This window comes from Dreissena polymorpha, chromosome 13 (genome assembly GCF_020536995.1).
Source record: "Dreissena polymorpha isolate Duluth1 chromosome 13, UMN_Dpol_1.0, whole genome shotgun sequence".
Lineage (NCBI taxonomy): Eukaryota > Metazoa > Mollusca > Bivalvia > Myida > Dreissenidae > Dreissena > Dreissena polymorpha.
Window position 1 is genome coordinate 72,292,309 of NC_068367.1, and position 24,043 is coordinate 72,316,351.

General features: G+C 33.0%; 1 protein-coding gene across 1 annotated transcript; it reads left to right on the forward strand.

Annotated features, from left to right (window-relative positions):
* The first annotated feature begins 1,972 nt into the window (after positions 1–1,972).
* LOC127855163 (uncharacterized) lies at positions 1,973–7,284 on the forward strand. Its single transcript, XM_052390575.1, has 5 exons — positions 1,973–2,111; positions 4,628–4,888; positions 5,097–5,133; positions 5,716–5,811; positions 6,273–7,284. Exons 1-5 carry the CDS (start codon positions 2,100–2,102, stop codon positions 6,659–6,661), a joined length of 795 nt encoding a protein of 264 aa, XP_052246535.1. The 5' UTR covers positions 1,973–2,099; the 3' UTR covers positions 6,662–7,284.
* The last annotated feature ends 16,759 nt before the right edge of the window (positions 7,285–24,043 follow it).

Consider the following 24,043-nt stretch of genomic DNA (forward strand, 5'->3'; position numbering starts at 1 on the left):
CGGAACTCTGATAAAGTAGACCCATTTTGATACACAATTAAAAAAAACACAATTTTGTATACGTTACCATTGAAAAAATTGACCCATTTCAATACAAAAATTTTGATTAACTGGACTCATTTCTATACTAGAATTTGATAAAGTTGACTCTAACGCAACTTTAGCCTCCCCAATCGTTACGTCAGAGAAAACCCATGGCAGCGATACAGACGGCCTGGCGATGTCCTGCACCACGAAGCTTATCGACAGGAAATGCCGTCAAAATTGTACGAACAGATAAAAACAGTCAAGTTTTTGCATCTTTCTCGCTACTGAAATTTACTATGTGATAACTATTCATATACTAGAATGAAATTTATCATACCCTTTTTTATACTGATACTTTCAAATCTATATGCATTTATATACAAGCAAATTTCTGATTTCAATACCCATATCTATACATAGATGCTCAAAACCATACCAATACCTATAATTTAAGTCGAAAAACACACCCCATATTTTTGGCACACCCCTATTTACCTTTATATAGGAAGTCCCCCCCCCCTCTGGGTCTGAAGTACACGAACGTTTATGATATTTCAATATATCCATTTAAAAAGTAGGGCTATACAATGCCTTTCAACGAATTTTAAAGAACTATTGCAAATAGCATTAATATAGAAATAATGAAAGTAAAGAAACATCATGAGGGCATATTCATATTGCCATTTGAACTTTATTTAAGACAAAGTAAACCCCACTGAGGTCCCTTTGGCATTATAGTGACCAGCTAGGCAGCCACAGACCGTATATGAAATGAAGCCGTACTATTTCTTATATTACACCGAAGAGTGTCCCTTGTATCACTGTACAGTTTTGTACCGGCTTTCCGTACTTTTATTTTTCATGCAACTGAATGCGCAAACGATGACGTTAATCGCGTGACGTACTTTCTCTGACGAAACATTCCAGTTTTCAGCTAAATTATCTGGATGTTAAGGGGTGTTGCGACAGTTTATTTAACCAAGGATATATTTATAGCAACACAGATGATGCTATTATAACTCAATACTTTTTGTTATCAGTATCATCAGAAATGACCGAGTTGGTTCATAAAACAATTGTCAGTGGTTCGATCCCAGGTATTGTTAACGTTTTTTTAAACTTTAGTTTTCTTACTTTAATTTTATTCTGGTTTTACACTGGAGCTCTTTAGTCCTGGTGTTTACATTTATCAATTTAAAACACTTAATCACAAACTTGAAAACATCCCAAAATCTGTGAACACGTACATGTAAGTTATTAATGATTAAGGTCGAGTTTGATACTGTATGGTCTTATGTGTGTGATTTAATATTGTTTTGTATTAATGTTTTTGGTGAGCTGTTGTGATCCAAGTTAAGATTGTAAACAATTTCTAATGTTCATGCATATTTCTAACAATCTATGAACCGGTACTTGGGTTTTGCCTAATTGCGGTATTTTATTAAATTTTGTGTAGACGGTAGGGATTGTTAAAACCAAAAATCTCTGTTAAAAATTCGGTGACCCTCTTTTTTATTTGTGTTTTATGATGACGATACGTGGATGAACATATTTGAGCAGTTTCGCAGAATTCTATTACGTTGTATTTTAATATAGGTCGCGGGAACGCTAATATAGATAGAACAGAATTGCAAATGAAGGCGATATAAAATACTGACATAAACAATATTTTATCACAGAAAACACCCGTTATGCAGGACAAATGGTGCACGGTTATGCTGCAATCGAAATACCCTTTGTCTTCTCTTTAGTTTAAACTTTATGTGACGCATATTTTGTTATTATCCAGTTATCACTTCCATGTTATCTTCACGAATGTTATATTTCTTCCATGCGCGATGAATAGGTTACCGAGTCTGATAATATATTAAACTATAAACTCTAAATATCAATACGCGTCAAACTATACAACACGTTCAGATAAACACAGTACATACATATCGACTACATCGTACAAGTTTATCTAATTGTTAACTGTACATTTTGCGCGCGCCTACCCACGGTCTTAACAAGGAAGTATTTATAAACTTTGTCAAACCAACCAACTGTAACAGTCAACGACAATCGATATCATGGCGGATAAGGTAAATGTTTTGTTACTGCTTTTTGTCATTAAATATGAAGAATCAAATAACGCTTAACAATTTAAAATTCTCACGAGTCCATATTTTTACTGATACCTACATGCAAGCATGCGTACTATTTAGTAATTTTCGTTAACGTAGAAACTGCTTAGCGGTTACATCATTGTATCATACTTGAGTACTACGATGTTGTATTTTAATATAGGTCGCGGGTACGCTTGTATAGATAGCACATAATTGAAAATAAAGGCGATATAAGAAACTGACATGAACAATTCTTTATCACAGAAAACACGCGTTATGCATGTAATCAAAGTACTGACAGTACTGGTGATACGATGCTTTTGAAGAGGATTGATATAAAGCATTTATTAAGTTTGTCTCATCATCACAATTGTGTATGTGCTTACGATAATTTCGGGTAGGAAAATAAATGCGTAAGCACATTTTGGGTACAGAAATTATGCCAAACAATGGGTACGGAAAAAGATTTGGTTACGAAAAATTAATGTGGGTAGGACAAAAATATTGGGTACGAAAAACAATTTGGGTATGAGCACAAATTTGGGTACGAAAAAAATGGGTACAACAAAAATTGGGTACGAAAAATGTAGAGTCCGAAAATTGGGGGAAGTAGTACTCGTGGGGAACTTAAGCCATTCAGCGAAACTGGGAGGCGGGTTACATTCTCGATCAAATATAACAAGAAATATCTTTAAAAAGATATTCGACGTGCATTTTTGTACCACTTATCTTAAAAAACGTTCTGTTACAGTGAAACGTTTGTGGGTTATAACATTACGTTTCAGCATATAAATTCAAAACTTGACATGCTCTTTAATTGCACAATGCTCTTTAATCTCACATGTATATCATACCAAACTTTATATTTTGTTGTTGCCTTTCCTTAGTTAAAGTTGCTATGTGTACGGACGTGATTTCACTTGCCCATGTGCATGAAAAAATATTTTTTTCTATTTTGATTATTGCTTTTATTTCTAATTCAATAAGCGTAGGCATGTTTGTTCGTTAAGTACGGCAGTAATTTCATGATGATTCCCGAAAGCAGGTATGAGCACATAGTACGTAAGAGCACTTGAATGCGTGAGTTCGCCCATGAACACATGGTAAGGTTAAGTTAATCTCCGCGATATGACCTAATATGTGTTTTAAACATTAAACAATATCCAACAAACGAATGAATTATTAAAAATAGTATGTGCACTGATGTGACTATGTAATATCTGTTTGAAAAGATTATTAAATATGCAAAATGGGAAAACACGCATAAGAGAGAGTTTCACAAATGTTAAATAGGCTATTATGTTGTTTATATACCATAGTCGCTACAACGTTTACAAATGGCAAGTTCGAAATAATTCGTTTTCTTCACACTCATGATCGCGTTGAAAGTTATTTATACACGTTTTAATTCGCAATTTATTTACTGAATTACGATAAATGTCAAATACAATACAGAAAATGCATAATTGTTTCCTTGATCTATAAACATATAATTGATTAATATAACTGATTTAAAATTAACGTTTTCAAACTATTATAAAATCTTTTTATTGAATATGCTGTCCTATTTATAGCTGAGCTTCCTATACCTTTATCAATGCTAATCAGCGAGGTATGACGTTTAGAAAGGTCGAGTTATCTCAATCGGACTTGCTCGGTCTTTTACATAGGTCGCCATTAAGAAGAATTGTTTCATGGTATGATAACGTAGACGAGCTGCTTCGCAGTATCGTCAAAAATGGTGCACGGTTATGCTGCAATCGAAATATCCTTTGTCTTCTCTTTAGTTTAAATGTTGTTTGACGCATTCTTGTTATTATCCGTTTATCACTTCCATGTTATCTTCCTGGAATGTTATATTTCTTCCATGTTATATTCCTATCTGTATCAATGACGCTCTCCAACGTGTTGTTAAACAGAATAACAATGTAAGAATGTTTTATTTCTTTCGAATATAGGAGAAGCATTATTGAAATACATCCAGCTTGTATTTTGGTTTCGTTTTTAGTCGATTTACGTCCGTTTCAAACTTAATTTTATTCATATAACGGCTGCCAGTTTACAAACTCACTCTTTCCTGTGTTGGCTGGTTTACCATTACTAAGTGTACATACTTATGACAGTAACTTACAACTGCCCCACTTGAATCAGACGTAACTAGAAAATAAGCGTAGAAAGTGTACATGGCCAATCCCATGCACAAGTGATATGGCAGGGCTAGTGATCGAACCCGCTATCCTCGACTTTGTCGTTCAGCACTCTGCTAACAGGGCTGACCTCTCCAGTTCTGACGTCTACATTTGATATATGCATGTATGTCTTCATACAAGTGTGAACTTGCCAATTTGATATTATTTGGATAATATGATTATAGGATTTGTTTTCATCATGCTTACACATCTGATTGACTGAACGTGTACCTTATCCAAATTCACACAATAAAATAAACTCTATGAAATAGTTTAGCTTAACAAACAGTTTGACAATTCCAGCGTCAGCACGTTTTATTGCTGATCGAGTGCCTTTTCCTGGTGCTGTGGTCAGTAATTTTACTTGGGATGACTATTCACTGGCGGATCCGTAGAGATGCCAATCCCGTGTATCATACCGCGGAGCTGTGTGTTAACTGTTCGGAGCTTAAACCCTGGTACGATCCAGAAAATGGTTCAAGGCAGGTTGACGAACTTTTGCAAAGAGATGGAAAAACGTGTTGCGGACATGCGGACGAAATTCTACGTTACTCCGCAAGAAAGGTTAATACGTTTTTATACGCTTTATTAATGGATCACAACCAACTTCCATTAGCAGTTATATTTATCATAACTTTCATTAACGCGTCCATTTAACCACCAACACAGTCATAGCTACCACAGCCAAGCCAAAATTTGTTGACATGTAAAGTAGCAGTTTTCAATTATGATTGTTTAATACCTGAAGATAATTTTTTTTCTTCATTTGCAGCAAATCATGGAAGAGTTTTATCTTCAAAGTACGCATTGTGAGTATTTGTCAAGCACACTTAATGATAGAAATGTGTAATGTAAACAAAGTAAATGATGTACATTTGCTGTTTTATTTGTATAATTTGTATAATTCCAATGCATGTGAACATTACGTGATGATAAATACATGATTAGAGAAAAAATATCTTGCAGAAAAATTGTCTCCGCGCTTAAAGGACATTTGGAAATAAACTCGAATTATTCATTAATTATTAAAGTTCGTTTTATATGAAATGTATCAAATAATACATGTAATTGTATAGTGATTTATTTTTCAGTTTTGAATAAAAAAACAACAACAAAAAAAATCCAAAGGAGATCAAACAAAACGTGCATCCCAAAAACATTAAACATGCACAATTTAATTCTGATTATACGTACTTATTCTTTTCTAATTTATAAATTATAAAAAGCATGTATAATCCCTGTGGTCAATGTGCATACAGTAGCATATTGATAATATATAAAAACTCCACAACTTGCAAGTTTTGTTTCAAACTTTAAACGAATTGTTTACTATGAATACTATTTAACATCAGTTGGTACTATCTATGTATAATTAATGTTAATTTGTTAAGCTTATCCACACGGCATCAGTTTACTGTGCGATACCCACGAACAGATTCGTCCATACGCCAAACTTGTCGGTATCATCGGAACAAAACCAAGCGAAGGTATTCGACGTATAGAAATTCGGTTTCATTAATCATGCATAGCGTAAATGTATGGACCGTTTTCTCCAAGCTTTTGTAAAGAAAGCATAATGAATGAAGCTATATTATTTGAAATATTTTAGCATGCATTTGAATATTGTGCGATTATTTTTAAATACATGTATACAGAATGTTAAATAGACGTTAACATAATATTTAAGGTTAACTAATACCAAAATACCATTATATAAAAGGTTTCATATTTTGTAAAACTAAATATATGGACATACATTCTTACCAGTTTATTTATAGTTGTTTTACGCAGAAATATTTTAGTTTTGCTTAATTACCATAACACTAGTTAACTATCATACATGCGGATCTTTGATCGTCCAAATGCACAAATGCTTTAAGGTGTTGAAACAACCATTTTTATGCCCTCGGTCTCCAATTGTTCCAAAATGGTCAGCAATGTTTTGCAGGTCTCGACAAAATACTCTGGAACAAGAACGGAAACACAACGGTCGGACCAACGATCCAAGACATTACACATTTACATGATGACGGAGTGATCGTCATAAGCAGATCAGGAAATTACGAAGTAAGCGTCAATTTGGTGACGAAAACGACCGCTCCCACTCCAAATCATGGCATAGTGTCGTACTTCATCCACGTGTTGTCTCACAGGCATGGGGCGCAAAGGATTCTTGCTGAACGGAGGATGTCGTTCAACGCAATACATCAAAGTCGCAGCACTTTCCATGGGGTGTATCGCCTTGATTTGCATGATCGTTTGTCCGTTGCATCGGCACATTTAAAACACATTAATATTTCGAGCGATGATAATGTTTTTTCAGTCAATTTGTCATAAATGTTTGTCTTAATATTCGATAATGTATACATGCAATTTATTCAATATACCATATATGTTAAATATTGTAGTTCAAATAAATAAGCACATACTCATATTGATAACAATTCGTATTTGAAAACGCAGACTATCATAACTAAAAACCCCAATTTGAAACACAGTAACTTTGCACTCTCGTGATGTAGAAAACAGTTCTAAGGAAACAGTGCGATATAATTTGAAATTGCAAAATGTTATTTAGTGGGCTTAGCGCAAACCGGTTGTAATTTCATTTTTTGAAATTTTAGAGGAGAGACCAAAAACTGCCCAAATAAAAAAAATTCTTGCTGGATAAATAAAAAAAGCATATATTTTGTTAGTTCCAAGCAGTGTTTAAAGACTTATTTCCCAGCGGTAGAATAATTATTGAAAGAGATATTTAAACATGTTCAAGTTACAACCATTTTCCACCTGAAATTTGGGAAAATAACATTTATTATTTTATGCAATAGGGAAGTAACTCAAGTTACAACTGTTTTCCACCTGTAATTTGGGCAGATTTTAATATTTATTTGTGTGTTAAATGTAAGTATCTCATCTTTTAATCTTTATTCTTCATCATTAGTAAAAGAAAGCAAAACTTATTAGTTACCATAAACTTTTTATTTCTAATCAACAATCATAAAACTTTTTTTTGAACAAATACAATCATTTTAGTATCGTCTACAACATTTAATACATAATTATTCCACATATTATTGATTCACGATTTTTTTATAATATAATTCGTTGTTGACTTTAATTAATTAAATGAAATGAATTCTTTAAACAATTTATTAAATCATCTAAACATATTCTAGAGATCTACATGATCAGCTTAGATTCAAACCTTGAGTTATTTATTTTATCCTTTAATAAACATTACCGAAAAAGTTTGTGATTTTATACTGCAGTCTTGACAAATGCAATTAAAGTAGCGAAAAATAATATTTCCAGTATTAAAAGATTTTTACTCAAGCTAACTTGATTAATTAATTAACATTTTTCCTGCCTTGCATGTACACAATTTTTCTATAATGTTTATATATACAACTATAATTAATTATAAAGATTATAATTATTTTTTCACGGTTCATTTACTTGATTTTTTAATGAATAAAAAGAAATTTAACACTATGTTGAACATAGGTAAATTAATAAAATTTACAACAAATGAAGTTCTAGAAGAATTTAAGTTTGCTTCAAAAAGGTAGAATTGAGATTTGGATAATATTATTGAGACTTAGTATGTACATGTATTCAAACATATTTCAGCATCACAATAATTTGGTCTGCAGTTATTTAACATAACATAATTAATAGCTAAAGATTTGATACCATAAACGTTTAACCTGGGTATAACAGCAAAAATAAGATCATTCATCAACATGACTTGTCAGTCTGTGAAAATTATACCAGTAGGTAGCATGTGAGACTGTGACAATGGTACCACTACGTAGCTTGTCAGACTGTGAGATAATACCAGTGGGTAGCATGTGAGACTGTGATGATGGAACCACTACGTAGCGTGTCAGACAATTATACCAGTACAAAGCATGCTAGACTGTGACAATGTAACCAGTATGTAGCATGTCAGACTGTAACAATGGTACCAGTACCATTACGTAGCATCTGCGACTGTGACAATGGTACCAGTATGTAGCATGTCAGAATGTGACAATGGTACCAGTACATAGCATGTCACACTGTAACAATTTAACCAGTATGTAGCATGTAAGACTGATACAATGATACCAGTACGTAGCATCTGCGACTGTGACAATGGTACCAGTACGTAGCATGTCAGACTGTGACAATGGTACCAGTATGTAGCTTGCCACAATTATACCAATACGTAGCATGTGAGAATGTGACAATAGTACCATGCAGTGCGTAGCATCTGAGAACGTGACAATGGTACTGGTACGTAGCATGTCAGACTGTTACAATTATATCAGTACGTAGCATGTCAGATAGCGACAATGGTACCAGTATATAGAATGTCAGACTGAGACAATGGTACCAGTATGTATCATGTCAAACTGAGACAATTGTACCAGTACATAGCATGTCAGACTGAGACAAGAATACCAGTAAACAGCAATTTAGACTGAGACAATGGTACCAGTGTGTAGCATGTCAGACTGAGACAATTATACATGTAATATTGATGCTCAAAAGATAGGAAAAAGATCAATCGGATTTTGTTCTAGTTTCTGTCTTATCATGTTTCTTATATCACAATTATATTGGAATAGTTTGTATTTGAATTCAGAAAGAGGGACCTGGGTAAAAGGCCTTCTTTTATTAACACAGTTCATTATTTTTTAAATTAAAATAAGCTGATAAAATAAACTTGTTTTGACTTTAACTCTGTTGAATTATAATAAATACAATACAAATATTTAATGATTTAAGAAAGTTGTAAAGATAATTATGTATGTTCTTGAGACTTAGAAAAAATCAAAACAACCTTCAGAATTTCAAGGCTCACATGGCAAGCAAATCAAAGAGTGATGTCATAATTATTATGTCATAAACTTAAAATGTGAAGATGAGTTACTTCCCTTCCAACATCGTACACTTTGTTATTTTTTGTGCTGAAAGGTTGTTACTTGAGATACAACCGTTTTGCATGAAAAATTTAATCCAAAATTAAATACAACCATAAGACAAATACATGTTTTCATAGGTAAATGTTCAGAGTATAATCTTAATATCTATTTAGGATGTGTAAAGTTAAAAAAAAACTTGAAAAATGAAAAAAATATGATTTTTGTTAAAAATGTGAGTTACAACCGTTTTGCGCTAAGCCCACGATTTCTTCTTTTCTTTGTATGAGTATTGAACATCGCTTTTAGTGGCTAATTGTGTTGATGTGGGGGTAATTCTATGTTGTGTAATGCTTCAAAATTAGGACGATATTAAATGAAATAAACCATTTACAGGAATAGTTATTGTATACACGTACGCTAATTATAACATCAATTGATCCCTTTTTAAATTATTTTAAGATATCCATACTTATCAATATTAAACATGTTCTGCTCTTCATATAATAATTCTTAACAAACACACTACACTTAAATACCTATATTGAACAATGGAAATCATACACAGTTAACATGGATACGTTATCATAAATGGGTTGGTTCCCGTATTTACATACGTATCATTTTGTGATTTGGAAGAGTTACATTATTGGGAAATATAAATGTTATACCTAAATGTACCTCAATCCGTGCACATTATTGTACACAATGTCATTCTCAAACCTACAACGCATGCCAATGAACACACTGATACGAGTCGATGGCGGTAATGAGACAAGCCAGACAGCCACAATTTGGATGTAGAAATTAGCAAACAGATGTAGTCCATACTACGGAAATTTATAAATCGATACACGAACAACGCGCCTTTTCCATGTTGATCCATGATCACCCCAGACACGGATGATCCTACGAAAAATAATATGACCTATAACTGTATGATATGCATTTGTAGCTATTAACAAATAGTTACACATTCGTTCATCTCATAGCATCGCGTTCCTGTCTTTCACATATGCCGACGACCATCTTCCTCCAGTCGTCTCAGTTCTAGGCGAGTCTCTTCAGCTGTCCATTTGCCTTGCCAATGTACTTGGCCTCTGCATCCAGGCCAAGCGCCAGATGTTTACATGCAGACATGTCTTCCTTTTGGATCTGCAGATGAGAGATTGTCTACGTGTAGGCTGCACAATTTTAAAAAGGGTGTGGTCTCTCCATCGCCAATGTTGCTGAAGATTGTCCTCTTCAGCTGCATTGTTTTTCTTGAGTCTTCTTAAGCGACATGTTCTTTCAAACGAATCTCAAATATCATTAAGAGGCAAGTATTTATGATGACCTGAAACATCGGCATGGTGGTGACAGTGGTTATCCATGTCTCTGCCCCATAGAATGGCTTTTGGCTTCACTGTAGTATTAAGGAGCCCGACCTTGGTGGTGATGCCTATCTTCCTTGATCCTTACAGGGGCTGCTCCTGCTTCACCTTCTGCAACTGCTGAACGGTTGTCCAGGATGCTGCCGAAATAGACGAAGCTTTGAATGTCTTCCTGCGCCTCGCATGGGACTTCGATGAGTGTTTCGTTGGATGCGTTGGTTTTTCCTGGTCCGGCGAGGGCTTCATGACCTAGTAAATGGAAAAAAGGAAGAAACAAAGAAAGATTAAGCAGGATTTTCTCAATCCGGTTCTTACGTTGAATGCGTCTCTACTCCAAGAACGATTCTGCAAGCAATCGCTTCACAAGCATCCCGATGGTGTTGGTGATTTTATATGGCATTCCTTAATGTCTAAGTTGTCTACAGAGTGCTTGCCGTTCAAAGCTTTTGAACGCCTAATTCATTACCATAATTGATGAAGTTAACGTAGATGGGCGAGTTCAACACACGGGATTGTTCCAGAATGATACACAGAGTTGCTCACTGATCCGTGCAAGATCTCGCTTTTCGAATATGAATGCATGTAGTATATTGCAGCATTGACAATAACGAGCATTATCGTGCATTCCGGACTTAATAATGTTGTACCATGCTTCCTTGAATACTAAATTGAACTATTTAGCAACCGTGACAAATGCATGTAGTATGATTTAGTATTGAATAAAACTATGGTGCATCATTGACGAATATTTTTACTTTTTTATGTTGCAATATTAACCAATATATGTAAAGTGGTACAACCTTGACACATGAAGGTATAATGTAGCAACAATAAAGAGAACTATTGTGCAAGATTAACCAATATGCGTACTGTAATGTTGAAACCGCGTTGTATATTTACTGTTGTGAAATATAACGAATATATGTACAATGTTTCTACATTAACGAATACTTGCAATAATGTAAAACCTTGACAAACAACTAGAAAATTGCTATAAGCCTACTCTGCAAAAGTATGTGAAACCGTGAAGAATGTATTGTTCTATGGTGAACCTAAAATAATATATTTACCTATGTTCTACCGTGACTAATACTTGTAAAATGGTAAAACCTGGACGAATGCATGAACTTAAGTGAAACATTGACGAATGCTTGTACTATAATGAAACCTTGACGAAAAAAAGAACACTGGTGAAAACCTGTCAATGCATGTATACTGGTTCTACCGTAACGTATACACATGCTTAAATAACACCTTAAAATGCTTAATATTGTGCAAACCTGACTATTATTATGGGTTTAGCAATAGAACTTAGCAAACTTAGCAAACAAGCCCTAATGAAACTCAAATACCTCACCTTAATATGAAACAAAGATTAACATATAGCGTAATAAATCATTTAGGTACATGTATTTTTCTAATTTTACCGTAAATATAGAAAAGGGATTAATAAACAAACAACGTCATACATAATCATAAGAAATGTAAAGGTAATTAAAACCTTAACTGAAAATGTTTGAATATCTTGATAAACTTCTGAATCTGCCAAATGTATTTCGTGATTTAAATATATAATAAAGACTACAGAATAAATTTTACTTAAATACATTATTTAATAAGTCTCTTGTGAAGATGTGGGTGTTCATAAACCAGTTTTGAATGTCGAAAACCGAGACAAATATATGACCGATCAGCTTTAAAATTATGATCAATATCGAAATGTTAGGGTGCACTCAACAAGTTAATTCAAGTATGTCTCAAAAGTTTTGCGTTTAGCTCTTGTTCTTCTAAATGTTCTAAATTTGCATACATACTTAATTAAAATGCGTTTTAGTTAAATGTTGAAATAACCGGTCTCGTGTGTTCTAAATGATGAATGGATGACCCAGCATTCATCTGATTTTCCGATAGTTTAACAAGGTTACTGACTGATCAGTAGATCAGATTGCAGTTACATTCAAATTTATTCTATTGTATTCCGTTATGAAGTGGATAACATTTTACATAATGACCGTCCAATGATATATACCGATTATCAAAATCAGCAAACAGGAAATGTATGTACCCGATTTAAATAGTTTAAATGATACTTATCCTTCATGGATCTCGTTCTGGTTGTGACATACTTAAGGGATAAGCAAGTAAAACGGTAAGATCTAGCTTAACATCATACAACCTTTTTGTTTTGAAGACATATCCATGTAAATTATTGATCTATTTTTCGATAAGTTTTATGATGCGATGATATTCTTGCATGAAACAAAACCCAAACCAAACAATTTTAGGCATGACATAATATGTTTCTGTCTAATTCAAATCCCAATAGCAAATTAATCATCAATCTGAATTATTACAATTTCGTATAATATATTGTATATGCTTTACAAACTTTCCCAACTAAACGACGATAAGACGGGACATAATGAGAGTTAACATACTGCACCGATTACTGCACGATCTCAGTTCACTCTCAGAATGCAAACGTGTGGCACATTTGTCAGAAAAACGTTTGCTTTGTGTATAGTGCCGTGTAAAATATGCAATTGCTTACTTACCTTAAATAAAAGTGGAATAGGATTAAACAAAAATCTTACCCTTAATAATATTTCTCAAGTTTAAGTATTTCTTTATTTCGTGCATCCCACATATACACCCGTATTTTGGTTTCGCACAAGCGATAATAAAGTAGGTAACTCGTTCAAGAAGTATAATTTCTTCTATCAAAATGTTCAGAAATCCTAGCAAGGCGCTGTTCGCAACTGCAAAAAGTTCCTTTTTGTACCACATTAACACTAAAAAACGGTTTAAACGTTTGGCGATGGGAATCGTTTTTATATGAAATGAATAACAACAATTGCTATCTTATATTTGTGTTCAAGCTTTGTGAACGCTAATATCTAGCAGATGATTATGATCATTATTTCCTTTAATACAAACACGGTACACAGCAGGTCATCAGGTGACAAGTTGTGCGCCATAAAATATGCATGAAGCTGTTTCGACACACATAAAATGTCATGAATCATTTGCTGCAAATAATACGATCTTCTGCTATTTAATAAAACATCTTTCTCGTCAGGTTTCAGATATATATCACGTGTGTAACAGCATAGTAAAAGAGCATGAACTATAGAGGAGATTACTGACAAACATTAAAATAGTAAGGTGCTTATCATTTCATGTGAACATGTAGCATAAATACAACTATACTATTTTAATGTATGCATTTTAGCATCGAGTTATTTTACAATATACATTTGTTTCAAGATTTTTGTTGTGAACTGTTAATATTTTATAACTTATTCATATAAAAGCACGGTCCTGGATAACTCTCAATTGTGAGAATTAGAAAATAAAATATGAGCACTCTAGATTGAGACATTTTGGCACAAAGATGTTTGAACTTTACGTTAAAAGATAAAATACAACGGATGAATTGTCACGTGCAAGTGTTGCATTTCGACCACACGTTATTATCGTTATTAAACTATAAGTAAAAAAAGGTTACTTCGGATGAATCGTAACGCTCTTGTGGTGCATTGTTACACCACGTGACGCTCTTGTGCTACATTGTTACACCACGTGACTATCCAGCCTTCTAGGCGCGTGTGAACCCCGCATTAAACTAAAGTCGTTCGACGTTATTATATCAGCGTGGCAACTGCTTGTTTATTATAAATGCACATTTCCGTCCATAGTTCGGAACATTTCTCATTACTCTTATTACATTATGTGGGATTTTTGCAATTTCAAACATGGTAACTGTGCGTTTAAAGCTAAAAATGCTTAATAGGATATATGTTCTTGATAACGAGACAAATGTACACGGCACCTGCCAATAGCATAGTTATAGCTGAGTGTATACTCTACAAGCTCGTATTAGAACACAATTAGGGAAAACCTTTGTTTTTGATTTTTGACAACTGACACATGGTTAACGTTCATCAGGGCTACAACACAAGCTATATTCGAAAGATAGTTACGTGCACTTGACAAATTGAGACAGCGTATGACTTTATACGATTGTTGTGCAGTCTTCAAGACAATTTAATCTCATAGTCCTTGGAACACTTGTGTGGGATATTTCGATAGTTTCTGAGTAAGTTTTACAAATACAAGCGCTGGAAGTAAAAAGCATGAATGGTAACGTGCAGGTGACAATTGTAGCCAGCACAGGTCTAGACAAGTGTGTTAGATGTTTGTGAACTCTATACTTACTTGTAGTACATAGTCATAAAAAAGTAGTTTGAGACGTTTGGGCACTTAAATATGGTCACTGTTCGTTTATAAATTAATTAAACGCTAACTTTGATTAAACGTCACTAGTAAGTAACAAATATAGATGGAAGGTAACGATAAAAGCTAGATATGTGCCTGTGTACTTTACCAGCACAAATAGATACATTCTTCAAGAAACTTCAGAGGGTTTTATTCACATAACCATGATCGCTGTACGGTATAAAGCTAATTAAACGCTAAGTAAAATAATAATATCGCGCACCTTAAGAATGTAGACTTCACTTGAATATTTCATCATGATAGCTGCCTTCACGCATCTAGTAGTATAAAGTCATGCAAAATGCTGTTGTGGAATATTGGAACTGTAAGCTATCATAATAAAATAACTCAGAATTAAAGCAACGGATAATGTGGATGACTGACATTTCTTGTGTGGTATCTTTTGATACTGAACCATTGTCACTGTGAGTGAACTATTATTACCAAAATGCTCAATCGAATAAATGGACATGTTCAAATGGCATGGGACTTTATCGCGGTTGCTTAGGTATTCTAAAAGCATTCGGGAGTCCATATTCCGGGAAAACTATTGTTTGTGACTTTTGAACGCTCAAAACTTAGCATTATGCGGTTTTAAGGTAAGTTAAACACTACATGCGATGAATAGTCGAGCACGTGACAAATTGATACGACACGTTGCTATATATTCGTGATATCTGCATGTGTATACTACAAGTACGAACTGTTTCAACTCCGGAAAAGTCTTGTTGGGGACGTGTGGACACTGAAACATTTTCACTGTTTTAACACATTATTTTATTTCTACACTTATTAAATTATCACGCGCACGAGTGCAATATAGACGAAACTTTATGATAGCTGCGCGCTATGTGTTTGCGTACTCTGCATGCAATTTTTCCATAGTCCTGCTAACACTCATGCTTTACACGTTTTCTCAATGACATAATGTCATTGCACTATAAAAAGCGTATTGTATATAATTGATAAACCTCTACGAATACATTTACATAATAGGGAAACCATAACCAAAGCATATACTATGGATCTACCTTAAGGATAACACAGACTATCGTGCCAACTTGACGTGTGCATGTATGATAGTTAAGCCTTGAGAAATATAGGTACATGTACTATTGTGCTACCCTAACGAATGCATGGAATATGATGGATCCATGACGTATGCAAGTATAATGGATAAACATCGATGAATACATGTACAATGGTAAAATTATCGATAATTCTCATTGTTTTACCGGATCTGTGTTTGGATATGTTTTTATTCCCCATTGTGACAGCCAATTTAACCAAGAGTGACTTCTCTTTAAAACAACTTTGGAGTTGGCTTGCCTTGAACATACATGTAATGACATTGTGGGGCGCCCAACAGGGAATACCAGATTGTCCAGAATGTCAGAAAAATACAAAAAAATCATTTGTAAGCCTAACATAAAATGACAATGTGCTGGATTCAGTGGAATATCGATTTTAATTCACTTATTATCATGCACAAACATATTTTCACTTGTGAACACTTATTTTCTATGATCACTCGTGAATTTAAATTGATATTCCACCAAATCCAACAAATATCCTCGCTATATTGACCAATACATGTATTATGGTATACTTTGACGTGAAGAATGTATGTCATATGGCTGAATTCTAGGACAATCATATTATATATTCAAAGACATTCAGCAAATCTATTGTGGTTCTATAAGCCTCTAACTCGACAAACACTTGATTGATGTTTTACTCTGTTTTGTGTTATATAGTTTGCCTCATTTATATAACCGTTATATATTTGTTTTGAACTAGAACTTGCACATTAGAAAATCGCGAATTATGAAATGAAACCAACTAGCCATAAAATAAACTAACACAGATGAATGATATACCAAACAAATATGCTTACCTTATAAGAAAGACTTCTAATCGTACGAAAACTATAAAAAAGAAAACAAAAAACAACAACAAACAAACAACTTCATAAATAATCGTCATAAAATTGCATACGTATCATTACATTCGTTACATAAAAAATGTCTATGGCTCAATAAACCTAATGATACGCCTTGTGTTTAATGATTTTATTACGTGAACGTGTCTAAGAGTAAATCGATTACATAATATTAACAACTGTTCATGATGTTTGAATCAAAAAACAATATAAAATAACAAATCAAGATATTAAATTTGATCCCATGTAATGTAGTACACACAATATTGACCTCATTTATGTCATACAGAACATTTAAATACAAGCAAAGGTATATTATGTTTGAAAAGATTCCTTTTCCATGTGCATTGTCATCAAAGTTAAGAACAATTTATCATTACAAGATTGAAAGTTTCAAGTTTAACAAAAGGAACCTCTACCGGCATCGGGAACCTCTACCGGCATCGTACTAGCTAAATGAGTCATTGTTCGAAAAATTGCAACTTTGAGCACAATAATCATGAATATCAGAACAGAACAGACCGGAATAGTGTATTTTGACTTAAACATATATATATATATATATATATATAGCTCATCGGCATAAACATAAATATGCAATAACAGCATGCGTTTCAATTAAATACAAAACATATCGAAATGGTAAAGGTAAACATATTGTATTCGATATGTTATGATTTATTATTGCATATAAATTGAAAATGCTCTTTTAGTTATTTACTTTACAAAGGCTTTTTTTCTTACATACTTAATTAAAGGCGTTTTGGTTCAAGTGAGAATACACGTTGCGTCTGTGCTCAATATATGACTTAGCCTTTAAATAACCTGCAGATATTTATAATAAGGTACTTATTGATCAATAGCTCGGATGGCGATGAATTTCAAATTAAATCTCCTTATATTTCTTCGCGAAGGGGGTATATTTGCAAATATTGAAATTTATTTGTCAGTAGATCAGATGGCGATGAATTTAAAATTAGTTCTTTTGCATTCATTAGCAAAGTGGTCATTATTGCAATTATTGAACGTCACATGATATATCCATTTTACAAATTACCAAACTGAAACCAATTCGAATATTTTAAACGATACTTATTCTTTCTGGTTCTCCTTCTGGCTAGCTTGAACGTTTAGCAACAAAACCTCGACTAGAAATGGTTCAATAATGATAGAGGCTGTTTGTGTAGAAGACATATCCTGTCAAATATTTGTTCCATCCCAATGATTTGTATTGAGCCGCTTACATTTCAAAAATTGCGGTGTGTGAGCTGATATGCAAGCATGAAAGCCAAACCCAAACCAGCAAATCAAGTAACGACATATTGTATTGTTATTAACTGTTATTAAAATTTGCGTTTAAAAACAAATCTCTATAAAAAAACACGTGTCAATGTCAAGTTTCCGCTTTTGTTTAAAACGTATTAGGTATAGTTTACAAACTTGCCCTACTAAACGAAGATTAGTCGGAAGGTAATAATAGTTGACAAAGGACATTGAGTACAGTAAGTTATCTGTATTCCAATGTGTATCGTCCCTTGTTTAGCCCTTTCCAATGTAGTTAAAGCAAAGTTAAAATGGCCATGTGAAAATAACAGGAACTCGCAGTGTATTCAGGTTTTATGCTGTTTGCTGCTCATCAGTACATAAGGTTTGATTTTAAGACTTAAACACTTGATTCGTGTAAGAAAGGTCTTAAATTAAATATAACTTCACTGAGGGACTACGCATGTTCGAAAATACGTATCTGAGTTGTAAAGGGTAAATATGCAATTGCCCACCTGTCTTTAAAAAGTGAAATTATGGGCATCTAACAGTTTATATGTGTCTATCGCAACCGTTGTTTATTGTTGGTGTTTTCTCTTTATATACACTTATATTTGTTAATGCAGCATCAACATACTAAAACAAGTATCCCGGAAAGAAAAAAATAATGCATTTGAATATCAACCGTACTTTCGTTTGACAACTGAACATGCATGTACGATGTGAACCTAAATTTAGTTTTAGTGCAGATTCGTTTATACGACCCAAAGACACAAGTTTGTTTTATGGATCATTTCGGCTTCGAGGACTGAGTGAGTCATGTAAAATATCGTATATAAAACATATTTTTAATAAACAACTGGTAGCAAGATGAGTTGCAGATAATTGGTCAGTAACCACATTTTAACTAACTCTTTTGACCTGTTAATTCTATTCAGCTCAATTATACTGTGAAAAATGCCCATAATATCACTTTAAATAAAGGCGTTATATGGGTTAACACAAATGTAACTCCTAATAACTGTTCTCAAGTCTAGTTAGTCCTATATCTGCATGTATCTCTCACATACACCTGCACAATTTTATTTTGGTTCGAGGTTTCGTTCAAGAGATGTTTACAAAGGTGAATCGTTCACGAATAATAATGTATGCTTGTGAAATGTTAAGAAAGCCAAGCAAGGCGTTTTACGAAACTGTCAAATCCTGTCTGTTCCACATTTACTCAAAGACACAAAGGTTTAAACTTTTAAGTTTAAACATTTTGCCATGGTGTTTGTTTTATTCGGTATGTAGAACAAAGTTTGATATTAATTCCTATTTTGCAAGCCTGCAGAACGGTTATATCTAGTTTTATGTTCATTGTTTTTTTTTCTTTAAGAAAACCAGTACACACCAGGTGAATAATCATGCAAAAGTATATATTCATAAAAATATGTTTAAAACATTTTTGAATGTTCTCTATCATTTGACGCAAATTGTAAGGTCTACAATATTTTAAAATGATCTCGTCAACGTTCAGATATATCACGTTTAAGTATTTTTACTAGGCACATTACAGAACACTAACATGTAGTGAGTTACACGAGAGATTGAGATTGTACAGGTGTATTGCAATTAAAGTTTTTAATACCCAACCTACGTTTAAAATGCTTTCAATTGATTTATTGGTTTCTTTGGTTCATTTTAATTCAGTTTTTTAATTAGAAAATACCAGTTCCTTATTCGAGTTGAATAAGGAATAAGGAACCAGTTCCTCATTCCTTATTCAAACCGAATAAGGGACTGGGTTATCATTACATACAACTCCGCAGCAATGTATTGCAATATAATTTTTTTTTAACATGTACCATTATTTCATTGACATTTAGTATTCTTTGGTTAATTTTAATTTCTGTTGAGTAAGACAATGCCTTATGTCCTTATCATCGTCTTCATAATACTTGTTTTCAGCGTTTATCGTCAAATAGAATATACAATAGAAATGTAACAGAATACGTCCATATAACATAATCAAGCTTAAGTTACACACACAACATCTGAAAAATAAAATATCCGAAAGTGATCGTCCGAAAAACAGGCTTCTGAATAAGGAACTAACTTATTACTCAGTTCTTTATTCAGAGGCTATAGTTTCGGATATTTAAATTCGGATCATTCTTTATATTCTCTATTATTGGCGATGTTTAATGTAAGATTCTGTATTTATATCTCTAACACAGTTCTTTAAGTTTTATCTGACCCTTACCTATGGCAAATACTAAACGATATCTCATTACTAAGCATGTTTTAGATATCTCATTCCGTTTTCATACGTAAGCGGTTACGAAGGGATATGATTAAGGATGTAAAGAGATTTCAACACGTCACCATAAAATCAAGACTGCACCGGAAGCAGCGTTGAAGGTGCCTCTAGTCGACTGGAAACTTTCATCGAGATGCATCAACATTTTATTTTATTTAACATTCAAACACCTGCGCGAATACTAGCTGAAATAGTTTTTTTTTCGTAGATTTGTTTTAGTGCGAATACACGTTTTGTCTTCATGCAGACCAACGGTACAACCGGCGACCTTCAACCTCGTCACACGATTATTGGCTGTGGGATCTACAAAACGGCGATGGCCTCGATGGTAAACAGTCCCTCGCTGATCTTAGCGTAACAGTTGCGCTCTGTTTTCTTACCGAATGCCAATATATCGGACAGCGTTGTCGTCAGTTCGACGTCACAGACGTCAATATAAAGGCGATAATGCACCGGAAGCTGCGGTCCAGGTGCCTCTATTAGTCTGGCAAGTTTCATCGAGATGCCTACGTATTTTGTTTTTCCATTAAAAAACAAATGCGTATACAAGCTCTTATTGAGTGTTTATATATTAAAATTCATTTTCTATCTCCGAAAACGCGTCTTCCCGATCTTGGAAGACAGAGGTACATCCGGCGACCTTCAATAATGGCACACAATAAAAGATCGTGGGACGCGACAAAATGGCGCTGGTTTCGGTGGTTACCAGTTCTATTTTTCCGAGTCAGTGCAGCTGGTTACTTTGTCATCGTCACCCGCGAAAAAAAGAACTGGTCATCATTACACATAAAAAAGTAGGTAGAAATGTAGTACAATACATATGTGCGGTACCCAACCTACATTTACATTGATTTTTATTGATTTATTGGTCTCTTTTTTTCTTTTTTTTTTTAAAGAAAATGGCAGTTCCTTATTCGATTTGAATAAGGAATAAGTTACTAGTTCCTTATTCCTTATTTAAATGGAATAAGGAACTGGGTTATAATTAAATAAAACTAAGTAGAAATGTACTGCAGTTAAAGTTTTTGATACACAACGTGAAAAACAATGATTGCCATTGATTTATTAGTCTCTTTGGTTCATTTTCATTTATTTTTTAAGTAAGAAATCGCCAGTTCCTTATTCGATTTAAATAAGGAATAAGGAGCCAGTTCCTTATTCATTATTTAAACCGAATAAGGAACTGGATTCTCATTAAATAAAACTTAGCAGCAATGTATTGCAATAAATATTTTTTTTTACATGTACCATCATTTCATTGACATTTAGTATTGTTTGGTTAATTTTAATTTATGTTTGAGTAAGACAATGCCAATTCCTTATTATCGTCTTAATAATATTTGTTGTCAGCGTATTTCGTAAAATAGAATAAAGAAAGAAATGTGACAGAATATATCCATATAACATAATCAAGCTTAAATAACACACACATCTTAAAAATAAAATATCCGAAAGTTATTGTCCGAAATACAGGCTTCCGAATAAGGAACTAACTTATTTCTAATTCCTTATTCAGAGGCCATAATTTCGGATACTTTAATCGGATCATTCTAGCATCTGGACCTTACCTTTGACCAAGACTATCCGATAGCTGAGTATCAGACATGTTTTCATCATGTTGAAATCGAATAAGGAACTGGGTAATAATTAAATAAAACTTAGTAGAAATGTACTTCAATAACTATTTTGTTATACCCAACCTACATTAATAGTTGTTTTATGATTTATTGATCTCAGTGATTCATTTTCACTTATTTTTTATTAAGAAATCGCCAGTTTCTTATTCGATTTGAATAAGGAATAAGGAATCAGTTCCTTATTCCTTATTCAAACCGAATAAGGAACTAGGCTAAAATTAAATAAAAAAAGTAGACATGTACCACAATACATATATGTGATGCCCAATCTATTAATAATGATTTTCATTGATGAACTGGTCTCTTTGGTTCACTTTAATTTATCTTTTTTGGCAAGAAAATGGCAGTTCCTTATTCGATTTGAATAAGGAATAAGGAACCAGTTCCTTATTCCTTATTGAAATCGAATAAGGAACTGGGTTATAATTATATAAAAAATAAGTAGAAATTTACCTCAATAAATATTTGATATACCCAACCTATATTTACAGTGATTTTCATTGATTTATTGATCTCTTTGATTCCTATTTATGTTTTTGTTTAGTAAGAAAATGCCGTTCCTTATTCGATTTTGATTTATTATTTATAGTAAGTACATTCCAGTTCCTTATTCGAATTCAAACTGAATAAGGAACTGGTTTATCATTACTTAAAACTTAGTAGAAATGTATTGCAATGCGTATTTTAAATATCCAACCTATGTATACACATGTATATAATGATGTTCATTTATATGTTCATTTATATGTTGAACAATTTTGATCATTTTCATTGATGTTTAAGTAAGAAAATGCAGGTTCCTTATTCGGCTTGAATAAGGAATAAGGAACTGGCCGCGAAAAAGGAAATGGAGTTTAAATGAAAACACATATTAGGAAATGTACTAGATGGCATTTTTATATCACATAAATGTTAAATAAGTATACAGGCTTAAAGTTTGGTTGATTTGAAGTTAGAATTCGAAGTAGATAATGCCGGCTAAGGTTATTCAAAAAATCCTATTAAAACGCTAAGAAGAAACATAAATATGTATCGTTATACACAAATTAAATGTATTCTTGTTATTTAGCTTTGATTTAATTAAGAATTGTTTGCATTATTTTTATTATAAAGCTTAGTCAAATATGTTAAGCGTGAATAAGGAATAAGGAACTGTTCCTTATTCCTTATTCGAATAAGGAATTAGGAACTAGGAAAAAGGAACCAACTCACTCTCCATATTTAAGTTAAGTATATTTCAACGAACATGTGCCTTACTGTGATGTTAAACTCTGCAAACAAAGGGTATCAACTGTGTCAGCCTTACATACATTGTTTTTTCAGAATGATTTGTCTCCCATGCTTTATTAACCTCAATATTATTTGTATTAAGATTTAAAATCCTTACATGTTCACAGAGAATAAAACGTTGATCTTATGAACCAGATTTAAAACAAACAACAATGAATAAACTTTAAACAAGTATCACAATAACTGACACAAACTTCTGAATATACACTTGAAAAAGAAAATATCAGAAATATCGTAAATGGAATAATTATTATGACTTTTTCACCATGTCTTAACAATATAATGCAAGATATAAATCAGCAAAATCAATGCGCTCATATTATGATACAATTACAATACTGAATTATGAAAACTGAAATTATTATTATGATGAACTTATTGTATGCGAAAGCTGGTGCTAAAATAAATTTCACACACCAGCATAAGTTTGAATTTATTTTTTGAGACTTCTAGTGTCAATATTATATTGATAGAAACTTCGTAGATAAAACAATACAAAATGATCGACTAAAGGTACATGATGTTATTATAGGCACAATCAAATAGAGCTAATGCTGTGTTTACATATTAGATTATCTAACAAACACTGGCACTATTATTTTAAATAATATATATTTGTGTTAAACCATGTCATTTGACAATTACTGTGTAATCAAGATATTCTTTCAAAAAAACTTAATTGTGAACTCGTTCTGGCCATTCATGGCCAAACATTTAATTTTATTTA